The sequence below is a fragment of the Strongylocentrotus purpuratus genome, unplaced genomic scaffold, assembly GCF_000002235.5.
Source record: "Strongylocentrotus purpuratus isolate Spur 01 unplaced genomic scaffold, Spur_5.0 spur5_scaffold_4, whole genome shotgun sequence".
Lineage (NCBI taxonomy): Eukaryota > Metazoa > Echinodermata > Echinoidea > Camarodonta > Strongylocentrotidae > Strongylocentrotus > Strongylocentrotus purpuratus.
In genome coordinates, this window is record NW_022145610.1 from 20,786,187 (window position 1) to 20,814,084 (window position 27,898).

A 27,898-nucleotide genomic window follows, 5' to 3' on the forward strand; every position below is an offset into this window, starting at 1 on the left:
ATAAGGTCCCAAGTTCTGGAATTCTGTCGATTCTGTGGTTAAAAGGTCTGTAAGTTCATGTATTCAGAAGAAAATCGAAATGTCATTATTTGAATACATATTGTCATTCCTGATTCCTGACTATTTTTGTCTCCAAGCAGTATACTTTTCTTGATTACAATGAGTAAAGAACAGTATATGACCATGCCAACTATAATGTCGATATTATACTCATATTGGGACCAAACTATTGTTTCAATAAGTTGCAGATATATTCCCTTCCCTTTCCCTTTTTTGTGTAATTAATTGTGAGTATTGGTTAATGAATCCCTATAATCTCTCTCCTTTCCCTGTTTTAGCGTCTATTTGTATTTTATAAACCTAACTTAAGTTAATTATGTCATTTGTAGTTTAAGGAGCCTGTCCACAACAAGCTTTGCTTTTCCATAGGCTCCGTCACTATATCTCAATTGTCTGTATAGTGTGTACCGCGGTACTGTATGTACATGTATATTATAATAATTTTTCAATATGTTGTATATGCAATCTTTATAAAATGAGATACTGTGGAAAGCAATAAACTAACTATCTAGCTGGTATTACTACTAAACAGAGCACGTCACAACTTTTCCAAGAACCCATCACCATTGCATCTTGTTACTCAATTTCCAAACAAACGCAACTTCCTTACAGAGAGCCACGACATTTATATTCAGAAGAGACACTAGGTATGTATATATACAATCTTAATGAGTCATTTATTTTTCTGACTACCAAGTAATCTGTATAAAAACACATCATCATTGTTATGGCATAAGTTTGCAAACACGTCACCTCTGACAGAAATACTGTTCTATGACACATTGTTTGTTATACGTATGGGTACTCGCTGTTCCCTCAACATTTTACCAATAAAATAAGTATAACCGAACAAAACAAAACACGAACCCTTACTCAACCACGAACAAAAAAGTATAGGCATATCAGCTGATTTCCTAAACTTGTGATGTTCTTTGAAATAAACAAACTTAGGTTTGTCTACTTCCAGTGGCGTATCCAGGACAGAGTGTAGCCGATGTGTGCCCCCTCTCTTTTAAAGGCACATAAAAATAGTTATAATAATTATACAGAGGTATATCATCTCTCTTTTAAAGGCACATAAAAATAGTTATCATAATTATACAGAGGTATATCATGGTGGTAAGAATTAACATCGACCCCCCCCCCCCCCCCCCAATCAAGGGAGAACCTGCTCTTCCTTATCGAATTTTGAATACACAATTACTAATGATATTTAACGACTGACTGCAAAACATTAAAAACAAAGCAATACATAATCAACAATGGAAAATAAATATCATTTAAAAAAACAACGATGTGTAGACAAAAAAAGTGGCGTTTTTGTCATGAATACTGTCCTTAGGCCTCAAGTCACACCAACGACATCGGCACGAGATCGACTACGTACATGCCATCACAATATTAAACTACCCTCGGTCTGGGGGGCGTTTCACAAAACTTGTCATCAGTGACAAACGACAGTTTTGGTTATAAGCTACTGAAATCCTTGCTTCTGATTGGTTATCAACAGATTTGTCACTGATTTTTGTCATTTGGCATTCAAAAAAGGTTGTGTGAAACGTGTCCCTGGAGCAGGCGCAGATCCAGGATTTCTTAGGGGAGGGGGCCCAACTTTTTTTTTTTTTTGCTCCCGAAAATTTGAAAATCGCGCCAGCCGAAAAGTCGTTCAGTGGGGGGGGGGGGGGGGGGGGGGGGGGGGGGGGGGGGGGGGGGGGGGGTACAGAGCACAATTTTTTTTTTTTTTTTTTTTGCTCCCGAAAATTTGAAAAACGCGCCGGCCAAAAATTCGCTCAGTGGGGGGGGGGGGGGGGGGGGGGGGGGTAGTGAGCACATTTTTTTTTTTTTGATCCTCAAAAAAAATTTCAATTTGCACCCCCCCCCCCCCCCCCCCCCCCCTTGAGCGCCAGGGGGGGGGGGCCCAACCCCAAAAAAGGTAAAAATCACGTGATTTTACATGATTTTTTTCTCAAGGGGGGGCCCGGGCCCCCCGGCCCCCCCTCCCCTGGATCCGCCACTGCCCTGGAGTCAGGTTGGAGACAGTTCGGCAGTGTGACTGAGGTATTACATATTTTTATAAGCATTACAACTGTCCTTTACTGATGATGCAAACAGCCATGGAAACGTTGACGATGATCCCAATGACATGAGCTAGCAGGCGGGAGGGTTGCGGGAGGGGTGAGAGGTAGGCTACGGTGTGGAAGACTCGAGAGAATGCGAATGCCCGGAAGAGAAGCGAAGCTGCATTGAAGGTAGGCTCTGTTGCTATGTAAAGCAAGCCCAATGCGATGAAAGGAACGATGTTTTCAAGATCGTTTACATGGCATCTGTAAAGGAATGAAGAAAAAAATGATATAATGTTATCCTAGGTCTATGTAATATAAGATACGACCGCCCCTTCCCTTACTCTAGAAAAGAAAAATAAATTTACCCTTTTTACTGTAACCCCGCCCCTCTCCTCCACCCCGAGTTGCGAGAAACGGATCCCGGGAAAATTGTCATGCTTTTTTTTTTGGGAGGGGGGGGGGGTGAGTTGTTCTAACCTCCACTTAAGTATAAAAAACAGTTAATTTTGTTTATTTTTTTAATAATAATAATTATCATTAATATTATTATTGCTATTATTGTTGTTGGTTCTATTATTATTATTTTCATTATTACTATAATCGTTATTATTATAATTGTTATTGTTATAGTAGTAGTAGTAGTAGTAATTCCTGTAGTAGTAGTAGTAGAAGTAGTAGTAGTAGTAGTAGAAGTAATATTTTATTTGGCGATAAATAATATACAAATAAAAAGAAGAATCTTGAACAGGTTTTCTTATACCTTTTAAGTCTTTCTACATTTTGATCATCATAAATAGGTTTGAGTTTATCACTGTCGTCTCGGGCTAAGGCTAAGTCTTCATGGTTGGCAAATACCTGGAAAGAAAGACAGAAAGAAAGGAAGCAAAAAAGAAATAGAAAGAAAGATAGACAGAGAGTAAATAGCAAGAAAGAAATAAAGAAAAAAAAAGAACAACGTGAACTAAATAAGCGTTTAATAATGTTTCACCCCTATAATATTACAGCTCGTTGCAATTATCGTAACATCCATAAGGATTCTTTAAAAGGTGTAATGCAATGGTTAGACGCAATAATGTTTCTGTTATAACACATGACATGAATATCGGCGCACCTGTCTCACACACAAAAACAGAGAAATATATACATTATATTTTCGATATTTCATATTTACGTTGCCAACTTTTTAGCTTCCTTGAGCTAAATTTCACATCTCCAAATGGGTGTCGATTCGGTTAAAAATGGACATGTGTGCCACCCACTGCTTTTGCCTGCAGTGTGCCTTTACTTCACTCCTGTTTCTGTCCATCTTATAAGAAAGGGGGAAATCCAAGTTTTACTCAAAATCATGAGACCCGTCTGCAAACCAACTTTAATAGGCAATTTCGGCCTCTCAGTGGGAAGCGCATTTCTCGCAATTAACCAATTACCTGTAAGCATGCTATAATTAATGCTCTTTATTCATTCACATTCTGTTTCGTGGCCGCAGTGATCTAATTTGCTTTGAATAGTGCACTTCTTAGAAACTAAAATTCACCATTTACGGAAGGAGCGATTCAAGAATTTTCTTGAATTAAAAGGACGATATAATTATGTCATTCAGACAAATAGTAAACATTACAAAGCATCTATTATGGTTGTTGTGTACTATAGGTAAATTTTGATATCAAAGGAGGGGGAACGGGCCGTTGCGCTCCATGCACTAAATCGGGGATGATTGTGATAGGTGAATACTTTCATGATACCTATTTTCTTACTGGAACAATCACCATATTAAGCAAAACTTGGTGAACGCCAATAATAATTTATAAACCATAAGGAAATACTCTTATCCTGGCCACGTCATTTTTTAGAATAAATATGTGCATCCAATGAGGGTTACCGATGTCATTATTATGCATGATTTCAAAAGCAGATAATGTATTTCAATTGGAAGAATAAGACTTGAGCACAGTTAAGTTACACTCTAAAAAAAACTGCTCAATTTGAGTCAAAATGTTACTCTTTTGGGTGGTCAAAAGGAAACCACCGACTTTTGAGTAAACTTTACTCAGCATGTGTTGAGTAACAAATCTACCCATCTGTTGAGTAAAAATATTACTCAATAAAAGACTAAATCTCTACTCAGTTGAATGAGTCAACCTTTACTCAATATTTACTCTTTGTTTAGCGGGTTTCCTTTTTTACTCAGTACTGGGTAGAAACGTAATCAACTCATGTCGAGTAAGAAACTGCTCATGAGTTGAGCCAAATTTTACTCAATTAACGAGTACATGTTTTGACTCAAATTGTTTGAGCGATTTTTTTGCTCAAATATTGAGTATGTTTTCTGGGTAACGCTTAGTTGCTCAATCAATATTGAGTAAAAACATGTACTAAGTTAAGTACATGTTTTTACTCCATTAGGGGTGCAAACCGATGCAATAGCAGCACCTTTAGGGGTTCAATCCTGCACCCTTTAAAAGGTGCAATCCTGCACCCATCATCGAGGAATACTGGTAAAATTTGCTCGTACACGAATACATATTAAACATGCATGATGTTTCTTGGTTAGTAATCATATAATCAATATATCTATTGCTAAAACGTGAATGTAATTGTAACATGATCAGACAAAATAATATATTGGTTAATGATTGCCAAAGGAAAATACAAAATCAAAAAATTGATGTGCATTGTCATAATTTGCTTAACAAATCATGATAAATGTATTTTTATGTGAACACGTGGAAAGTAATCATGAATATGCATGCAATATGCAAACTTTTATTTTGCACCCTCTTTTGGTCGATAGGGTTCATTTTTGTGGGAAGGGTGCAAAATCTTATTTTCCCCTTTTCCTTCAATAGGGTTCATTTTTATGTAAAGGGTGCAAACTCTTATTTTGCATCCTTTTTTGCACCCTTTTTTCTAAGAGTGTATCTCAGTTCTTTCGCATCTTTCTGCACGCGCACATGCATGCACGAGACATGCACATGACGGACAATGAAAGAGTACAAAATATCCAGTTCCTTAGGTAGACAAAGGAACATACAGCTGCTATTATGTAAAAATGTGTAGAACAGGTGTCACATGCATATTGACAGCTAGTTGCACTTTCCATCGATCCAACTTTCACTCGCACCCGAGGTAAATTCGGGTAAGAGAACAATGTTGATTTATTTATCACCTGCCGCAGCGTAATACCCAAACGTAGTTTACTCAAAATTGATACAAACGAAATTCGTACTCAATGTGAGTCATTGATTACTCTTTATCGAAGGTAACAAATTACTCGGGTGACGAGTACCACTAAAATCAAGGTCTTACTCCAGCTTGAGTACTGAATTGCTCATTTTGTTACTCAACTTGTTTTACTCGGCACAATTTACTCGCTGACATTAAGAGTGTACCTTATAAACATCTGGATCGGGACTCGAGAAACCCTCAACCTCTCGAATAAAAGTGGAACAAAACAACCATTATATCATAGTGCCCTCATATTTGTAGGAAACGTTAGTACTCAAATTTCAGACACAGCGATAACCCCTCAATATGCCACGCGTGATTCACTCTGTTCAGATACACGCAAGGGCATCAGAGTATTATTATCGAAAAAAAAAGATAAACCTGTATGCTCTTATAGATAAGGAAAGTCATCAATACTATGGTATCTGCATTCTACAGAAATAAAACGCATTACAAATAACATAAAGGTATACGGTTAACTCCACATTATATGTTTGGAAAGAAAATACACAATGTATACAATATACAAAAACAACTTTGAACCATCCTTTATTTTCACGGTGGAATTTTATTTTATTATCGACAGATTCGACTATATGATTTTATTTACCCAAAAACAGAAATAAGCATTTTGGAGAGACAAATCGTTTCGATTTTTACGTAACTCTTATTCGGAATAATGAAGATGTGTCATCACAGTCTCTTGTTTTGATTTTATTTAGTCTCGTTTGATGCAAGGTGTGATGCTTTCTCGGTTAATTGTTAATCATGTGCAGATATTAAATAGACTGAATAGCAAGCAGTCGTTTGGTGACTTCAAATACAATATATTACATTATACATGTAGGCTACATCGCATTACAAATTATTACAAAGTAAGCATATTAAATACTCAATGATTGAAAACACAAGTTAGCAGTTAATTGTCTCCATCAACTACCGCGGAGAATTGTTTAGTAGAGACTTAAATTAGTATCTCGTCTTTTTTTTACTCAAGTCTCAACCAGAATTGTAATCGCACACTAGTACAGAGACGTTGACATTTTAATTCTAACCCAAATCATGGATATACTAATTAATAGGATACTACCGTACGACCACGCCCAAGATAACTATAGACTTTTCTTTTCTGAAGTGCTATAAAAAGAGGCCTATTGAAAAGGGGGAACGAAGAATAGATAGCAGGATATAAGAGAAGACGAATAACAGAAGATTACTGAGAAAGAAGACAAAGGAAGAGAGATTGCGACCACCGATAAGAAAGCGCGCAAACCTTCCAGTCTTCGTCAGTATCTTGCAGTAAGAAATCTTAGAATATAAACCTGTACATACCTTGTTTTGAATACGGTATTTCGATGTCCACATGCCGACTGCTAACATCTTGATGATAACGATGGAAATATAGGTCGCGAAAAGGCAGAATATTTCATTTCAAATGAATACAAAGCTGCAGATGCCATGATTCAGAATGTTAAACTACAACTGACCGACACAGTTAATTTAGCATTACACCTGGACTGTGGCATTCGACCTTCAGACAAAATACTATATACAGCGAGGGGGCTATGAATGAAAGATGCAATAAGTGGGCGGGGGCGTAGTCTGCACACACAAACCTTTGTGAGTCGCAATGCATAAGATGGTGTCTGAATTAGGAAACTATAGAGAGACAGCCCTCAATAAACACCGCAGTTAGCTGCTCTTCTTATTTAAAATAGTCAGAGACTAAAATAGTTAGGTTATGCTCAAGATTATAAATAATTTAGATTAAATGATTAAACTATAGTCTGCTTTGAAAGACTACATAGAGGGAAGGATGATTGGGAACGGTAACTGATTACGCAATACCAAGGTCCGGGTTAGTCCATTCTCTGATGAGGGATGACAACAAAAAATGCTAGTGAAAACCATTACAACTTCCTGTGAAAAGACGGTATGGGCCCGTGTCTTGAGGCGCAAGCATATTTATAATTTAACTAATGGGAATGTGTTGTTTATGTATTTTTAATTGATTTATTTATTCGTTTATTAATTAATTAATCACCTACCCTTTTATTTTTTCTTCAAGTATATTTATTAATTCATTCGTTCATTCATTTATTTATTTTCTTAATTATTTAGGTATTGATTTATCTGTTTGTCCCATATGTGTGTGTCGCTCTTTCTTCTCTTATTCTTTGCACCCCCTCTCTAATTTTTATCTTTTTCTTTCCCTTTCTCCCTATTCCTCCTCCTTTTCCTCTCTCTCTCTCTCTCTCTCTCTCTGTCATCTTCCCTTGTCTATATCTGTGTGTGAATCTTTTGTTGTCTCTTCTTGTTCTTCCATTGGATAAGTCCATTTCAGGCAAGACAAACCACACAATACATAATTATAATATAATTGGAATGTTGGATGTGGTTTATGCTAGTCAAACCTGCTATAGTGACCATCTGTCTGCAAGGACCACATTTTTTTTGTTTTCCTTGGGCGGTCGCTATAGACAGGTTTGACTGTATTGTGAGTATAAATGGATCAATTATTTGATAATTTAACTCACATACCTTAATTTTGTACCACTGTGGTACATTTTTCTTTTCAATTAAATTCCAATAGAAAAAATTATTAGAAGATTATGATACACCTACGATACATTTCTAGCTGTTATTACTACTAAACGGAACACTTAACCACTTTTTCAAGAACCCACCATTGTATCTACTCAATTTCTCAATTTCCAAACATACACAACTTCCTTACAAAGAGCCACAACATTCATATTCAAAAGATACAACAGGTATGTATACAATCTTAACGAGTCATTTATTTGTCTGACTACCAAGTAATCTGTATAACTATAAACACATCATCATCGTTATGACAAAAGTTTGCAAACACATCGACTCTTTAATCAACAGAATCTGCCAGAAATGCTGTTCTATGACACATCGTTTCTTACGTATGGGTACTCGCTTTTCCTTTGCTTGCCCATCAATGTGCAAACATACCTTTAACCAACTTTAATGAACTGTTTAACCCTGGTACATATTTTGTGTGTTCAAATATAGTACCAACGGTTGTTGAATTGTGCATTAAATTGATATAAATATTTTATTCCTAAAAGTAGCTTCACCTTTACTTTTCATCCCCGTTTTGATTTAATCAGTACTTCAAACCCATAACTGGTGTTCACAACCTTTTGTCATACACTCAAAATGTCCCTTGTATACAACAATGGGAAGGCATATATTTATAACACAGGATACTCATATTACAATCCTTTACACATTGTATTTACACTGTATAATAGTAAGATTTATCAGATTAGTCAATGCAAAAAGGGGTTATGTACAAATATGATGTTTCACAGAAATTAATTTTAGTTTGACATTAACCTTTCTTCATACTAATATACTGGTCAGGGAAAAGTAAAATAAGAGCTGGATTTGGGGAGGGAGCAGTCCAATCCTTGGGTCAAGCAACAAATAAATTGATAAACACGACATTTTAGGATCATACCATCAGTTAAGAGTTGGAAGAGCGTTAACACTCTAATTCTGGCTCAAAACAGGGGAGGGTTTCACAAAGACTTAGATCGACTTTAACATATACTGCCTATAGAACTTTTTTCTTCTTCAGAATTTGAGAAATGGTCGTTTTATTTGCATATCAGAACACATAGGGAAAAACTGAATATGTGTGCCTGGATGTAAGTGAGAATGGATTAAAAATATGTTGCTTTGATACCAAACAGTAAATACTTCCAAGTACCAGTAAATGCAAATATTTGAAGGCCTATATAACCTGGTAAAATGACTTCAAATATAGCAAGTCAACTCTCTCTTACAAACAAATTATACCAAGGATTACTGCTTTCTTTTATCACCAAGTCTCTCCGTTAATATAATGTAATTCACATTATCTGCTTGTCAAAAATCGTTTGTAGAGACAGGGCTTCGAAATCTGATGAATACAAATTTATTTGATATAAACATTACTCCTTTTTCTTAAACAAAAAGCACATTTTGTATTTTCACATTTGACAAGCATGTTTTGCATTTACTAATGTGTTATAAAAATAAGTCAATGAGAGGTTACAAAACTTCAACTTAACAGAATTTAGAGAACAATGGCACATGTTTATTCCTAAAAAAGTGAGAAAACAATGCAATTTGTCTATTTCTAGAACATTTCAGCATGCAGTTGGCTTAACAGAGGTATACACATAACTCAGAATTGAAATGCTAGTACTTTGTTTAAGAAATGTTTATCTTCCGATACACTCTTGGTTCTGGGATCTGAAGCCTTGCACCCATCCTCTGTGCTATCATTCTACACTTGATTTGTATATGTTCAGAGGAGTGTTTCACACAGCCTTTTTTCAATGACAAATGACAAAAATCAGTGACAAATCTGCTGATAACCAATCAGGAGCAAGGATTTCAGTAGCTTACAACAAAAACTGTCATTTGTCACTGATGACAAGTTTTGTGAAATGGGGCCCCAGTTCTATACATTTCACATTATCATGGACATCAACCAACATGAAACATACAATGTATAAACATTCTCCTCCTTAAACAGAGAGAAAAATGGAGAATGATCAAATGGAAGCATCAATATACATGATTACTGGTATCCAGTGACTGCTCAAAAGCAGTATTTCAAAAATCATGATAGGTAATAATAATAACAGTGGGTTCTTGTATAGCACTCATATCTGTCAGACTTGACACTCCTGGCGCTCCACAATTATTACCCTGGCTTTAGCATGGCTGCCATTACAGCACTCTAGCATTCAAGGAATTAATTCCTGCCAGATACCCATTTACATCACCTGGGTTGAGTCAGAGTGTGGCAAATGTAGATCAATGTCTTGCCAAACGACATTGGTGCTGCCGCTGCGGGACTTCAACCGCGGACCTTGTGATCCACAGTCCGGTGGCGTGTCCACTCAACCACGACACCTCTGTGTCAAAACAGATCACGTGTCCAAACTTTCCATCTGTTCAGAGCCAGAAGGGTATTGGTGTGTTCAAGTAAACGAGCCAACATCCTTCTGGCTCTTAACAGATAACACACAATTGGCCCGGAATATACCGAGGGTTCAGTGACACAAAGACGTAACTCCACATTTTTTTTGAAAAATGAGTATTTGATATCAAAATGTTCAGAAAAATGTGGGCTTTCGAGGAAACACACAGACTTAACTCCACCCAACACCCCATTGAAGTCAATGGCTAGTGAAACATAGACTTAACTCCTAAGTTAAGGCCAAAGTGCTCAGTGACACATAAAGAACTTTTTCTCAAAATGGCAAAAATGGAGTTACGTCTTTGTGTCACTGACCCCTCGATACGTTCATCACCTTTCTGTGAATCCTGCAGTCCTCCAGTGCCCCTGTTTCATAAAACTAGTAATCAATAACAAGTTCCAATAACTGTTATAAGCTACTGAAATCGTGGCATTTGATTGGCCGACAGCTAGTTTGTCGTAGAATTAATAGCATTTGTTATTGAAAACAAGTTTGATGAAACAGGGCCAAGGACTAGAAACAAATTCAACTACAGAAGACAAAGGCTTCTCTTTTATTGTAGAAAGTAGATGCCTGCTGATGCCTTTGACAACTATTACATACACAGATACATTTTGTGCAGACATTACCCAACAACCCACTGCAATAGAAATTTTGCAATGACATTTACATCATCTTTTACCCAAGGAGATTTAACATTGTTTTGAGAGTACTGCCCCAGCGTTTAGTGTTCCGTCTTCAGCTTAGATTCTCAAATGGGACTTGTCCTTGACCATGTACCTGGAAATGAAAAGGCACAGAATAAAACATAGAAAGATAAATTTAGTAAACAAGGAAGTTTTTGATTGCGAAAAGAATTATCCATTTTGGAATGTTATTGAAATATTATTATGTAACTCCTGTAGAAATGTTAAATTCTCACCTATTTGTGTTGTATATGGTTTTCATGACATAAAGGAAAATATTACAAATATTAATTTACTGCTTCATGTTGCTATATTTGCAATTTATATAGCGAGAGTTGCAAATAAATTTAAATGATGGAGAAATATTTCTTGTTTATGTTAAAATACAGACTAGAAGTTGAAAAAAATAAAACTAAGAAAATAGATGTAAATACTACTAGTGGATGAAGATAATTTATGATTTACAGGAAATGCAATCATAATCTGCTTTCAAGTAAATATATATATATTATTTGATCTTATTTAAACATGTGATGATTTGCTTGTTATAAATAATTATGTTTGATGACATCCATGATTTTGTAACTGAATAAAGATTTGATAAAAAATAAAAAAAAGTTACCAAGGAGAGATAATCATCACAAAGAGATATGACTCATGTAAATGTTCTTTAAAGGAAGTTCATTAAAATTAGGCCCCTGCTTCTGACTCACTGTATTCTGGCCTGTGCTTTACAAGAAACGCTTTGATAATTTGATTTGATTTGATTTATTTATTTCTGTTTGATTTTCTTTTTCTTTTGCAGTTTTACAATTATCTAACAAACAAATCCTTTCAAATTTTATACATGATGAAAGAGTATATGTAGAATATAGTAAGGTTCGCTGTTGACAGGTGATGGGTGATGCAAAAGTGCTAATTCTGCGGGGTCTTTAAATATATTATCGGAATAGTATGCAAGTAGTGGAAATAGTAGAGAAGTTTTACTTACTTGTCTAAGACTTCCCAGAAATTGAGAAGTCTAGCTTTGTCCAAATGGCGTTTACTCCGACTGAGATCCATAACGTGTACATTCCATTTCTTGACATTGGGATCGATCTTGAGATTATCATACTTCAAATGGAATCCACGAACTGAAAGGAAGATGATTGATAAATAAAAGCAGTGAATTTCAGACCTCCCAATGGTGACAAGTACAGCAGTTCATAATAGAGTACCGAAGCTGTGATGTCATAAAAATCTATTTTGATAATTTCTTGATTTGAACTTTGAATTTTCAGAAAGAGCATCAAAAATAATGTCCAAATGTTGAAAACCAATTGAATATGTCAAGTATTGGCTGAGATATGACAACCAAATAAATAGTTTTCCTATAGAAAATCACTTTTATTTTGCTCTGGTTCATAACTTTAAGAACCAGAGCAAAATAATAGTGATTGAAATCTACTTTTTTGGATGGTCATATCTCAGCCAATACTGAACATATTCAATTGATTTTCAACATTTGGACATTAATCTTGATGCTCTTTCGGAAATTGAAGTTCAAATTTGGAAAAAACTCTAAAAGTAGGTTTTTGATGACGTCACACTTGACCACTCTATGGTGTTATAATCAGATGTTCGCATTAAAGGTAAGCTTCAGTTCTGGTAATTATAGAAAAAAATTCTCACATAATCCAAAAAAACTGACATTGAATCTTCAACATTGCAAATAAATGACATGTGCTAAACGATTTCGGTAGAAAATGTAAAGGGGCTGAGTAATGAGCATAGAAAGTAGGCCCGACACCATGTGCTTAACACAGGTCACTATGTGCACATGAGAGTTGTGGTTTTTATTGTTGATGATTTCCAGCAAGTTTTTGTGAGTTTGTTTTTATTTAACTGGTTCAAACAATCAATCTACTGCAGGATAAATAACCCGGAATGAATTATAATGCGATTCCAATACCAGAGCTCAAGATTAGCCTTAATAATTACATAATAGCCAAATGACAATCAGTAAATATCAACAAAGTCATTCCAGCTAAAGTGCCCTTCTATGATTCCTAGCATTTCCTGTATAGTACATGAACATTTTTTGTTAATTGTCGTATCTTCTGTGAAGAAGAGATGAGAATTGTTAAATAGAAAGCCCATTCTTTATTTCTGCCATTCGTCTATCAAATCTATGATACTGTCTAGACAAAGCCTTTCCTGGTTTTGAACAGCAATGCTCAATTCACTTTTATGGCAAAATGATAAAAGTTAAAAAAATATTTAAATAAAATTCCAATTATGTATCTAATTTGATACGGCACTAGAATTTTTTAATCAATGTACAAATGTTGAATAAGAGGGAGTTGAACTATAAACAACAGTTCTAGGACACCTACCCCCTGGACATCTACCCCCGGACAACCACCCCCAGTAAACTAGGGCAACCATCCTCTAGGACGACTAACCCCCGGACAACTACCCCCAGACAACTACCCTCGGACAACTATCTCCTAGGACAACTACCCCCTGGACAACTACCCCCTAGACAACTACCCCCTACGACAACTATCCTAGGAGGGTAGTTGTCTGGGGGGTGGTTGCCCTAGGGGGTAGTTTACTGGGGGTGATAATCCGGGGGTAGATGTCCAGGGGGTAGGTGTCCGGATACGATAAACAGCACATCAAGAATTAGTTTGGAGAACACTTACTTCTAGCAAAGATATCTACAGGATTGTTTCCATTCATATATGGCCATCCTTTGAATTGCCACGTTGGTCCTTGAACAAATACTGCTACTACACGATCCCTGTTAATAATAAAATTAAGAAAGAGAAAATGTTACTATCAGATATCAAGCAACAGTTATCATACTATTAGCATATGGGTTTTACACTAAATGTAAAGCATAAATCAACACTTTACTGCTATGATTATAATAATAATATAATAATTTTGTTTTCATTCATTCATTGAACTCACTGTCACTGCTTGGTATCTTGTATATATAACTCTAGCATCGACTTATTCACAGCGTCTCAAAGCGCTTTGCATCTAGCAGAAAAGGCGCTATATACATCGCAACCATCATGACAACTATTATTGTTAACCGAAGGAAGTCTCATCAGCACCAACGCTGTTCTTCCCGAGGGCCCTGCAATTATTATTACCCCAGTAATTGCTGGGTACCTATTAACACCTGGGTGGAGAGTAGCAAATGCGCATTAACGTCTTGCCGAAGGATGTTTGTGCTAGGCTGGGACTCGAACCCTCAACCCTTGGATTGAGAGTGAAGTGAATGAACCACTATACCGCGACAAAAGCAGAAAGCAGAAAATTAGGACATAACTCTTGTAAGTACATCCAAGATCTTAGAGCAACATAATGTGGGGATGAGGAGGAAAGAATTGACCATCCCTCTTCCAACAACCTCCCCTCCCCCCCCCCCCCCACCAAAAAAAATTAAAAATTCTAGACTTTCAGTTTTAAATCTTATAAAGACTAGCCAGACTCAAAATGCCTACCGTATTTGCCGGCGTAAAGGCCGCAGTATTTTGGAAGAGAAAACATCAAAAAGTCGGGGTGCGGGCTTTACGACGAAAGAGTAAAAAAAAAAGTCAAAACCAACACGAATTTGCACGTATGGGACTAGAAACGGTAAAATAACAATACCACTATGGTACAGGACATTTCCAAACATCTTACCGACAATTTTATCTTGCATTGTTGGCATGAAGACGAAAATAAACGTCCTAACACAACATTTGCCGATAGATCTTGACCTTTGTGCCAATGCATTGCAAAAGTAAAGGAAGGGACAGTCTAACGGAGCTGCCGCGAACATCCATCCGAAGTCGCCATTTTGTTTTTCCATTTCATGCAGTTTCGCATTACACCGTACATTGTGGTAGGGGTATATCGGACACCAAATCTGCCTGCGATCACTTTTTTAGGTAAACTTCCGGTAAATTATAAGAATATGGATGAATTTGGTATCAGTTTGTAAAAAAAAAATAGTGTTTTCGAGAAAATTATGATTATTTTATTTTGTCCGTTTGTTTTTTTTTCCTTTTTTTTCTTCCCTCTTTTAAATGTCAAAGTTGGGGTGCCGGCAAATATGGTAGTCAATATTGATTGCAATGGTATTAATCTACAAAGACATACCAATTAAAAAAACAACAACAACTAAATCAATGACCTTGACGAAGAATTTGCATCACCGTTAAATCTGGTTAATACAATTTGAGGCGCTTACCAATCCGCTCGAGTGAGTTTGGTTACTGTGTCTATGACTCTGTATGGCACTGTACTACCATCGTCTTTCCTTCTCTGAATTAGGACATCATTCTCCTTCCTGGAACCTTGCTTCTTCTTTTCATCCGACGTCACAAACCTGCAGCAAGAAAAAGGAAAGGTTTTTAACATTACACAGAGCTGCTAACCTTGTGGGACCAAAAAAAGGAACCATGGCAAAAAAAAGGAATTCAGTAAATCAAAACATACAACCATGCGTGACACACTTCCAATGCAGAAATGTCCATTCCTAATCATTGCTCATGCTGTTTTTTCTATACAAGCAGGTATTTTTCTTTGTTATTTTGGTATTATCGGCATTTCATTCCTTTTGAGAATATTTTTCTCTTCAAGTATGTTTTAAACTTAGTTTTCTATTGAATTTGTGATCAAATCAACATTTTAGGGCAGTTGTTTGATGTGCGGTTTGTAAACAACAAAAACAAACAAAAAATTAAAAACATATTTTATGAAGAAAAAACGTACCGTAATTTGGAGGAAAAAACAGAGTAAATCTGGCAAAAATGGAATGGTTGGCAGCTCTGATTACATGTTAGTTATGACAATTCAGTATGACAATTCAGTCCTATGGACTACAGGGGATAATATTTTCTTGAAATGTTCTTAAAGCGGGACTTCACTACTTGTAGCTACCTGCGCCCTCTATACAGCCAACAATGCCTAAGCGGTTCCCGTTGATCCCCCATGGTACCCTTTTTCTTATGTTAGTTGAGAGCTGATTTGATGAGATAACCACCTGCCAGTGACCACGCAGAGAGGTCTAATCCCCCTGGCCAAACTGGTGCAGATAGGCGTTAAGCCTTGCTCTGGACTGTTTCAAGTACAAATGCTTTCCCCATATCTGTAGAATCCACAGTGATGTGGGTCAAAGGTAAAGACAAGTTCTGGTCATGCGATTGCATTGTGAAAGAAACGTGGAATTGATCAGAAAAGGTTAATCATCTAGCATATAAGTATTGGTGTGTACTGCAAGGTTCTGGAATCATCAAAATGATAAGAAATTTGGCCCAGTCTTTGTAAAGTTACAAGCACTGTACACAGAAGATGTATATGGGACTGTACGACACATGCGTGATATCTATCCGGTCCAGATAGATATAATAATTTACCCAATATGTCAATTGGTAAGCGGTTTCCTGGCAAAATTTGTATCATCACATATTAGCCAAACATATTCTTTCACATGATTGGTAATAACTTTTGAGAGGGGGCGTTTCCAAAACTGGTCTATACCCTTAAACATAATGAGACAAACCTAAAATCTTGTAAAAGGTCCATGGCATTGTAGAGTGTGATGAGAGCTGTGGTGGCCGCAGGAACGATGATGATGGGGGTACGCGAGACCCTCTTGGTGGGCGTCTGGGGTTTAGGAGCTACCACCGGTTCTGGGCGTGGTACTGGTGTAGGGGCGACAGGCTTCCTGGCAGGTGCAGCTTCCTGATCAGAAAAGAGAGAAGATACTTTGATGAGACTTGCTGACAAAAAAAAATTACGACTTTTGATGCTGTTGTATGGATAGATATACAGTCAAACCTGCTTTAGTGGCCACCTGTCTACAAAGACCACCTGTCTACAAAGACCACTTTTTGTGTTTCCCTTGGGCGGTTGCTGTAGACAGGTTTGACAGTATGTTGGACCTCTGCAGGCAACAAAGCCTCAAAATGAAAATACCACTTGTAAACCCAATTTTCGAGTTCATTTCATGGAGAACCTAAGTATCTGAATGCATTAGTCCATCAGAAGTCCATCTGAAGTCACTACAATTCTGAGCCAATTTAGTTAGCTTTTCCTCTTCCAAGGAAGCATGAAATCCCTTGAAATTTAGATTTTCTTAATCACATGACTAGTCAGATTATTTTTGTTTACATGTTTGAATGTTCGTATCAAATGCTAATGCAAATTCTTTCAAAATCGGATCATAGTCAAATCGTAAAGTGTGCGTTGGCACAGCACAAGTCAACATTTTGGGAGGAGGGGAGCGGTTGCCACCAATGTACCCCGAGGGTTGACACACCTTGGGGGTGTTTCACAAAGATCCTAAGTCAAACTTAACTCTAAGTTGGACTTTAATATTATGGAGAGCCATTTGTAGCCTTAAAAGAAAAAATAAAAAAAATAAACAATTCTAGTTTTAGACTTTTCATAAATTACACATCAAGAACATGAAATCTCCTTGATAATAGAAAATATGAATGATTTGAATTAACATTTTATGCCTTTTAAAATAACTTCTACAAAATATTTTCAAAGATGCTAACAGCTTTCCATGATTTTTAAGTCCAACTTTGAGATAAATTCAACTTAGGATCTTTATGAAACACCCCCCTGGTCTACAAACGATATCACAGAGGTTGCTTACCTGTGCAGGTTTGGCGAGACTTGACATGCCATGGAAGGCACCCATGTGAGATCCACCGGTATCAATCTTGAAACCCTCAGTTTCTGTTTAAAAATGTGTGGAATACACAAATACCATTAATGTCAAAATAATAATCCAACACAAAATATGTTTTTATACATTTACACAATCCCTTCAAGCACAATACTGAACTACTTTTGCTAATCAGTATGATTCATAGAAATAATGAATAGGCAACACGCATGTTCCCAAAATCTGACTACCGGTATATATTTTTTCTCACAAATTTTAAGCTTTTGTGTACATCAATTTTGTCTGGTCGTAGTCCTGAAAAAGAAAAAAAAAGGGATTGAACTTCAACTAAATAACAATTTGTAAGAAGGGTACAGTGTAATACAGTGAAACTTGAATTTAAAGACCACTCAAACTTTATACCTCTTTTTAGCCTCATTGTACAACACATGCCAGTATATTGAAATGAAGTTACTTTATCATACCTTCTTTTCCCTTGAATCTTTCCTGATCGTATCTGTTGTATTGCTGTGCGGTTTGCTGAACAGTTTTCCTTCTTTCTGTGGGTTGCTGAAAAGACAAATGCAAGAACACAAAATAAAATTAAATATGGATTTATTCTCATAGAACTCTGTTATCAACATTTTATTTATAATAACCAAGAGGCAATGATATCATATTATTATACATACAAGCCTCTTTTCCCAGAGAATAAAATCATGTACTTGATTCCCTTTCTCTGATCGAGTTCAATAATGTTAGCATATTGCTTTTCCTACGTACAATACGTCTAGTCGAGGCAATGTTGGATTGGAAATATCCATGGATGGGATAAATTGATCTTTTCAATCCTTTAAGTTACACTGTAGTTCAATTTTGTTTATGTATAATAACAATTAATATTGGCTTTCTTTTGTGATATATCAGGGGGGTGTATCACAAAGATCCTAAGTTGAACTTATCTCTAAGTTGGACTTAACAATTATGGAAAGCCATTAGCATCATTGAAAATATTTTAAAATGCATAAAATGTAATTCAAATCATTAATATTTTCTATGATCATGGGAGATTTCATGTTCTTGATGTGGAATTTATGAACAGTCTAAAATACTTGAATTTTTGCATTTGAATATATTTCATTTTAAGTCTAACTAGATGGAACTTCAACTGCGCGCAGTCGAAATGATGCCTCCGTCATAGAGCAATTTTACAAACAAAAACAGAAGAAATTTTTCAAATTCAAGTTCAATTGTAATCCATTAACAGTTTCTCAGAATATCGTGATTACAAGCAATTTCTCATATACATATATGACCCTTTGATCTTTGACCTCATGACCCTAACATCTACTCAGTTCATTGGCTCTACAAGATGTCCCGAGTTAAATAGTAATCCATTTGTCAGTTCTAATGAGAATGCGTTCACGAGCTATTTTTGCATACATAATGAGCCGCATGACCTTTGACCTTGACCTTATGACCCCAAAATCTAATCAGTTCATCGGCTCTGCAAGTAACATACATGACCTAATTTTGGCAGGAATCCATCAATCGGTTCTTCAGATAACGCGATCACGAGCTGTTTTTGCATACATAATGAGCCCTGTGACCTTTGACCTTTGAACTCGTGACCCCAAAATCTAATCAGTTCATCGGCTCTGCAAGATACATACATGACCAAAGTTTGGCAGGAATCCATCAATCGGTTCTTCAGATAACGCGATCACGAGCTGTTTTTGCATACATAATGAGCCCTGTGACCTTCGACCTTTGAACTCGTGACCCCCAAATCTAATCAGTTCATCGGCTCTGCAAGATACATACATGACCAAAGTTTGGCAGGAATCCATCAATCGGTTCTTCAGATAACGCGATCACGAGAACGGGACGTACGGACGGACGGACGGACGTACGGACGGACGGACGGACGGACAACCCGAAAACATAATGCCTCCGGCTACTTCGTAACGGAGGCATAAAAATGGTTCTCCATAATATTTAAGTCCAACTTAGAGTTAGATTCAACTTAGAATCTTTGTGAAACACCCCCCCCCCCCCCAGATATAGTGCATTCAGCTAGCATGAATATTGCACTCGTCTTTGACTTGTGCAATATTAATAGTGAGCTGAATGCAATATATCTCATATAACACTCAAGGGTAGCCAATATTAAATCAATATTTCCATAGGATAGTTAGTATATAACCCTCTTATCAGTGAGAGTACACTTCTTTGTAATTACCCCTTAGAAATGTTTTGATCATACCTGACTTTGTGATGGGGTTTGATGTGATGATTGATTCTGACTCTGCTGGCTTTGCTTTCCTTCCTCTCGCGCTTTCACAGACTGAAGAATAGCAAAGATGTTCTTGAACTCCTGTTCACAATGAAAATAAACATGTTAAAGGGACCCGGTAACTTTGTCTCAGATTCTGAAACAAAATCCTGGATTTAGCTCATGCTGCAATGATAATTATAAACATTTAGGTCAGTCAGGAACCCCATGACTTTTACAAGCCAATCGCATGTCTGATTATCAAGATATTTATGATTGGAAATCGAAACCAAATTTTGCGTTTTCATAACACTACAGTATATTGGGGAAAATGAGTATGGTAAAACCGGTAACTCAAAGATTTTTACTCTTTTGAGGCACTTCATGATCATTTTGAAGCCAATTTTTTTAGGGCTTCAATATTACACCATATCACAGACACTGAAAACATGTAGGGCCGTGTATCTCAGATTTAACATTGTTAAACGATCCCTTTAATAGTAAATTAGTTGGGCTGAAAAAAGGGGTTAGGTATAATTGTGCATTTACACAAATATGATACCCAACTAGTGTTTCCCTGACAAGGTACAGAGGATTAATTTTAGATATCATTATACAAAGTTACAAACTGTCACACTCTTTTATCCATGCCTGTTATGTCAATTCATTTTCTTATCTCTATTCTAACACCTTTTCTTCACTGCTAAAGCATTATCAAACACATCCAGAACAATTCATAATCCACATTTCTTTAATTTCCCTCCTCAAATAATAATAATAATAATAATAATAATAATAATAATGATATTTAGCTGTTATATAGCGCTTAATACAAATGTCTCTAAGCGCTTTACAAATATACTATTACCCCGGTCATTGGATTCAGTGCTTGCCCGCATAATCTCCACATTCCAGTCAGGCATTACTTGATGCTCAAAAACTGTTTGACCAACAATGACGGTCGCATCCTTTGGGGTACCCATTTATCACCTGGGTGGAGATTAGCAAGTGAAGGTTAATATCTTGCCAAAGGATATTAGTGCCGTGTCGGGATTTGAATTAACTTATAGACATGAACAGTTAAATGTAATAATTTCTTATTTCATCGACAATACAAAAAACTCACCTTTCCATTACTCCTTAGTACCGACGTTCTCGTTCTCCAATTTCTTTCTCTGCTCATGATATCCCTCGACACGTCGACCTCTGCATCGATGAAACTTCTCTGCTCGAGACCTCCGACCCCGAGGTCAGCCTCCACGTCCGCTTTGATGGTCACACGTTTCTTGATGTGGAACTTTGCTCGGATGGATGCGATACGCTCAATGGACATGGTATCGGAAAGGGGTCTGTAAAGGTTTTGTCAGATAGCAATGTCCTCCTGAATTAAGATTATGGTTTCTAGACATGAATGTAACATGGTGTAGATTTGTGTATAATAAGTGGTCATTAAGGTTTTTTGCAGTTTGTCTAAAGTTTTGAAGTATAGAACTTAACTAGAGAATTATAGCAGCAATAGTAACCAGAAACAGAATGCAGCCGTGATTAAGACCAGAAATGAGCAGTTCACGCTTCGGATCTCTTCGTAGGCAATAGCTTATAATGGGCAATTTTCTAGTCATTCTCCTGAAAACAATCAGAGCGTACTGATCGAAACATCCTGAAAGACAGCTCTCAGCGGAGCTCACCAGCCCTTTTCAATGGTCATATTCAATTAAAAGAATTACATGGGATAACCCTGAAAACTTTACCTACAATTTGACATCACTAACTTACTTAACTTTTCAAATGAATAGTAGTGCAGTTTATAAGATGATGAAGCGAATCCTAATCAAATGATTGGTTGAGAGCGTACACGTGACCAGGCATTTATTTTGCCTAACGCATAATTTTACTAATGACCGATCATTAGTAAGATCATGAAATAAAACATCATTTTATAAAAGAAGTAAAACATCATCTTATAAAACAAATAATACACATCATTTTGTTCGGGCATTAGTAAAATTACCCCGTCAAAACACCTTTGGCTATCGCCTCGGGCATGTTAGACTGTTCCAAAGTTACCTTGTGTGGGTTATTTTTACTAATGCCTTCACTGCTGTGTATTATTTGTATAATAACTCACCTAATTTGATTAGTTGTTGCAACAGCACCTTCTTTATGACCCTCCAGTCTCTCCAAGAGACGTTTCTATGGAAATAAAAACATCAAGCAAATCATAAACATTTTAATTATGTTATTATTATCTTATTCTTTTAATGCAACCTTCTTAAAATTGTGATGAAGTTTAAATGTTATGTTGAAATGTAATTATTTTGTCTGTATTATATATTTATGAACATGTATAGCACCTTTAAATGTCCGAAGACAAATTTTATGTTTTTTTTACATGACAATAAATTATCTTGATTATTAAATCTTGAAGACAAAAAAAGTTGTTGACCAAATCATCATTTAGAGTAATCTCACTCTATGGAAAACTACATTTAAACATGTATATAATGACCACTTAGGGTAGATAAGAAAAGAGGTCTTTGTACGCAAGTGGTCTTTATAGACAGATTGTTTTAGTACAAGTTTCAATAGAAAAGAATTTTCAAGGGAAACAAACTATTTTGGTTTCGCTGTATTATAAAATGAAAGGATTTCTGACAAACTCATTGGCCCAAATTCACAAAGGAGGTTTGAAACGCGTCAAGTGATACACATAAACCTAGGTTTGTCTACAAACCTCCTCTGTGAAATCGGGCCATTAAGTACAACAAAATGAAGCAAGGGTTACCTTGTCTTGCCTAACTTCATCATCCTCAAATCTGATTTTCTTGGTTGTTTCTGTCTGTGGCTCTTCTGCACTTCTTTTGACTGCACGAGAAGTACAGGGAAAAAGACCTTATATACATGTATATCAGAAATAAATGGCTTCTATATACTACTAAAGATCAAATAGTTAATCAATTTGATGCAATTGATACCATAAAAAGATACCATTGGCAACACTGTGACGAATCATGCGAGCTCCTCTCCAATTTGCTCTGTCCAGAAAATTTCATAAACTATAGGTTATGATGTAATAAATTTGTTTCATACAGGGGTTGTATAAAAACATATTTGCAATAATTATATTTAGGGATTTAAAATTTTCTATAAGGGAAAATATTTATTTCGATTTATGATGGAATAGATTTTTTTCATACAGTGGCTGTATAAATCATATTTGCAATAACTATATTTATGGTGAATGTATCTTTAAAAGTATGAAAATCTTAAAATTCTCTAAATTCTCCTGTTGATTCCTTTTGAGAGTAGCATGCATAAGGAGCTCCATGAGTCCGTCTATGTAAAAAATACAATCGAAAGACTCTTTATCTGATTGATCTCATTTAGAAGTTGAATTATATGTACATAACTGCATAGGCCGATATCATAGCATGTTACCACAGATATCGATTAACTGAAGATAAAAAAGCATTTACATTTGCTCGAGTATATTACCTTGTGTTGGTCTTTGTCTTGATATTTCAGGAGGTGCACTCTTGTCGATATTTGCAGATGTTTCTGATTAGATAGAAAACAAATAAGCAAACAAGTTACAAAAGCATATAGATATAATATATAATCAGACATAGAGAAGATATTTTGCATTTCTTTGATAACTTTTATATAATTATGGTTATGGAAGTGGCTTTTACTGATTTGGTCATAAGAGTTTAGTAAACCAAAGCACTACAATCAGAAAGTACTAGAAAGTACTTATCAGAAGTACTTATAAATTTAAAAATAGTAGCAATTTCTCTTTTTTATTTGAAATCTTATGCCATTCTTCTTATTATATTCTTTTCATTCGGCAAACACAAGGGAGAGAGAGAGAGAGAGAGGATCTAAATATTACTCACTTATTTCTCCACTGAGATAGGCGAGGAGATCTCTCCTGTCAGGCCTACGCACAACTGGAATATTCTCTGCCTGTAAATTGGTAAGAAAACAAATATTTTGCACAATAAAATGGTAATACGACTGATAATGTAATAAAAAGGAAAAAGAATAGAATATTATACAAATACTCTGCTTGTATTTAAAGCAATAACATCCTTCTTTCTGTGAAAATGTCAGCTGAATTGTTTAATCACTTTAAGAAATCTGTACACCAACATAATGACAAAGCTGGGTTATCAAATAGATTACGCGATGTTGTGGTTTTCATACGCAAACAAATACAGATTACCCCGCAACACAAGCTACTCTAACCACTTTAACACAGTGACCCTACGGTTTAACCCTGACAATAACCGTAATCACAACCCTTACTCTGACCCTGACAAGTTGCACTGATGCATGGTGTGTTAGTCTGAAGTTAAAGGGATCTTTTAACAATGTTAAATCTGAGATGCATGGCCCTACGTGTTATCAGTGTCTGTGATATGGTGTTATACTGAAGCCCTAACAAAATTGCGCTTCAAAATGATCAAGAAGTGCCTCAAAAAAGTAAAAACCTTTGAGTGACCAGTTTTACCATACTTGTTTACCCCAATAGACTGTAGTGTTATGAAAACCGTTTGACAAACGCAAAATTTGATTTCGATTTTCAATCATAAATATCTTGATAATCAGAGAGGCAATAGGCTTGTAAAACTCTTGGGGTTACTGACTAACTTAAAGGTTTATAATTATCATTGCAGCATGAGCCAAATCAAGGATTTTTTTAAAGGATCTAAGACAAAGTTACCGGATCCCTTCAAGCCATTCATACTTACGAGAGCTTTCTTGACATAGCTGGTGTGAGTAAGCTTCTCGTTCTTGAGGAGATAGAGGATAGATTCTAGCGTGTAGTAACTCTTCGCCTCACCTTCTTTGCCAGTACTGCATGGAAAGAAAAGAAAAGGAGACTAGCAATCAATTACTATCCATTTATATCACAATTTTAAAAATACCACAATAGATCTATAACAAAAGTGAAGAAAACATGGGCAAAGACAAGATGACAACATGTGTTATTTTGGGGTTGCAGACAACATTGCAAAAGGCTATATTTCTGTAATAAAAATGATAGAAAAAGAACAAATATAGGTAAAATTTGTCATCTTTCTGTCTTGTTATTAATTCATATTTTCAATTTATTTTTTGTTCTTAGTTCTTACTTGGTTAAAACTGCAAAGGAAGAAATAGACTAGGAAATAGACAACAAATTTCTTGCAAAGAATCATTTTAGATTAATAATGTATAAATAACTAAGTTAAACATAACCAGTCATGTTAACAGTTCTGTTGACAGAGTCAACAAAACTTCAAAATCAGAAGAAGGACTAATCATGCATGACACTATTTTTGAGTGTCAGACAGTATCTGAAAGAAGCAAATATACATAATTAAAAATCAAAAACTTGCTGAAAATCATATTTACTGAAATGTAAAACACCAGGGAATAATTTTCCTCAAATATTTTGATTAGCAATTTCAGCTGATGGACAAATAATTCAAATGAAATTCTGTACATTTCTATGGAAGAAAACTGCTACACAAACAATATTTTGTATAGCAGTCATGCAAAAATGCATAGCAAATTGCGATGCGATACCAGGAAAATTATTCCCTGAACACCATGGATTATCATAATACAGATCCAGTTTGATTGACTAGTCACTTGTGCGCACCTGTGACACGTACACGTCAGTGGGTTTGGTACGGTCAACATCATTGCACTTCAGCCAATGGGAGCATGTTAACTCTGCGTGACTTGGCAGCGCACTTGCAAGCAAGAAAACATCGAAAACAAAAAAATAAAGATCCAAATCAAGTCTTTAAAAAGTTTCATTTGTACATGAGCACAGCAACAACCAAAGACTTGGAAGACCAGCTGACAGGTCTCAACAGGGAGAGCAAACGTATTGGCCTAACTATGCACAAAGAGAAAACTAAATATATGACTAACTATGACACAGATGAAAACATCGAAATAGAAGGTCGAACGTTAGAGAGAGTGAGCAGTTACAAGTATCTGGGACAAACTTTGAAAATGGAGGACACCACAAAAAAAGAAGTTATGATGAGAGTAAAAGCAGGATGGATGAACTTTGGAAGATACAAAGACATGTTGACTGATAAAAACATACCCATGCCACTAAGAAGAAGAATGTTCAACCAATGCATTTTAACAACTATGACATATGGATCAGAAACATGGTCATTGACAAAGGATCTAGAACAAAAGCTTGTGACTACTCAACGAGCTATGGAGAGAAAGATGTCGCATTTATCTCTGCAAGACAAAATCAACCACAAAGTCATACGCCAGAAAACAAAGGTTAAAGACATCATGGAGAAAGTCAGAGAATCAAAGTGGAGATGGGCTGGGCATGTAGCAAGACTTAAGGACAATAGATGGACAAATCGTTTAACAGAATGGGAACCAAGGATGGGAAAGAGAAGAAGAGGAAGGCAGAAGAGAAGATGGAGAGATGACCTAACATCATACATGGGAACGGCCGCTTGGACTAGGACAGCTAGAGACAGAAGAGAATGGAAATTTCATGAGGAGGGCTTTGTCCAACGTCTGGATGAACTATAGCCTGATAGATAGATAGATAGACAGCAGGACCTGTCTTAACTTTGACAATGATATGACTCGACAAGTTCAGAAAACATGGTCCTAGAGGGTCTATGCCATAACTTTAAAAATATTATTAGAAATTTTGGATTTTATTTTTATTTTTATTTTTATTTTTATTTTATTCTTAGAGCGGAGGAAGAAGAAGAAGAAGAAGAAGAAGATGAAAATTGACGGCATGCCAATTTATTCAAATCAATTTAAAGTAAAAATGTATTGCATAAGAAGGTCGGCTGTTTAGACCAACGAAAAACATTGATTTTAGACTTTTCTTGGAAATGATAGTAGACCTAGACCTAAATGCTTTTGGTTCCCCATCAATCATTGCTATAATCAATGATCATTCACACATCGGCCCCAGTGCACTCGCTGCGATTAAGGCCTAACCCTCGTCTCTGTACGCGCAAGTTGTGCATTGGCACAGCGCACCGGTCCGAGTTAACGTTAATCTACTGAACAAAAAATAGAGAACTTACCCATAAGTGACGTAGTTAGTCTTGGTATCTTTGGGCCACGAAAATTCTCCGAAAATGACATCGTCATTTCTTTCTGTAATAACCTTGTTTTGAGAATGATAAACACGAAGTAAACTTAAAACGTCAGCCATATCGGCATCTCTTCCTAACGTCGGTCGAAAGCAGCTTGAGCAGTTCTCACATAAAATGAATCGCCCTAAACCCAAAGAAGAACTAACTCGGCCAAAACACATACTCGCAAAATATGAACTCGGTCAACATTGTTTACTCGTACTTTACATAGGGAATTGATCTCGGGATCTATACTTGTCTATACCATTTCCCATATTATTTGAAACACATCTAGACGAAGTCATGTCAATACAATTCATTTTAGGCCTGTTTATTTAATCATGATATATGGCGCAGCCCAAGGTATGATAGTCTCATGAAAAAATTCAATTCATACTAGATAAATCCTATTAAGAAAGTCATTCCACCGCTGATAATTATATCCTTATGCCAAATAAAATATTGATTCCCAATTTTCTCCTCCGGTTTTTTTCTTCTTCAAAAGATGAGGAGGAGGAGAAGGAGGAGGAGGGGGGGGGGGGGAGGAGTTCTGTGTTATTTGATATTTGATATTTTCATGTACGCGTTTTTAACAATGGTTTCTAACGAACAATAATCTATCTGTTTCTTTTTGGTGGATGCCGACAGGCCTACTTTAATTCTAGTCGGCCAGAAAGTCCCCCCTCTCTCTATCTCTTTGTCTCTATCTGTTTCTCTCTATCTATCTCTGTCTCTCTCTGTCCCTCTTTGTTGCTCTCTGTCTCTCTCCATCTATTCCCCTTTCTC

General features: G+C 36.2%; 2 protein-coding genes across 2 annotated transcripts; both read right to left on the minus strand.

Moving 5' to 3' along the window:
* Nucleotides 1–2,083: 2,083 nt before the first annotated feature.
* LOC105436784 (microsomal glutathione S-transferase 1-like) lies at nt 2,084–6,891 on the minus strand. Its single transcript, XM_030998188.1, has 3 exons — nt 6,681–6,891; nt 2,884–2,978; nt 2,084–2,384 (listed from the first exon to the last, which is right to left on the minus strand). Exons 1-3 carry the CDS (start codon nt 6,726–6,728, stop codon nt 2,141–2,143), a joined length of 387 nt encoding a protein of 128 aa, XP_030854048.1. The 5' UTR covers nt 6,729–6,891; the 3' UTR covers nt 2,084–2,140.
* A 3,693-nt stretch (nt 6,892–10,584) lies between these two features.
* Nucleotides 10,585–27,252, minus strand: LOC753029 (parafibromin). The gene is made up of 15 exons (XM_001176791.4): nt 27,062–27,252; nt 24,737–24,842; nt 23,879–23,948; nt 23,478–23,540; nt 22,768–22,847; nt 22,111–22,175; nt 21,109–21,331; nt 19,974–20,084; nt 18,193–18,277; nt 17,696–17,778; nt 16,592–16,773; nt 15,278–15,415; nt 13,734–13,831; nt 12,038–12,179; nt 10,585–11,140 (listed from the first exon to the last, which is right to left on the minus strand). Exons 1-15 carry the CDS (start codon nt 27,190–27,192, stop codon nt 11,104–11,106), a joined length of 1,614 nt encoding a protein of 537 aa, XP_001176791.2. The 5' UTR covers nt 27,193–27,252; the 3' UTR covers nt 10,585–11,103.
* Nucleotides 27,253–27,898: the final 646 nt, after the last annotated feature.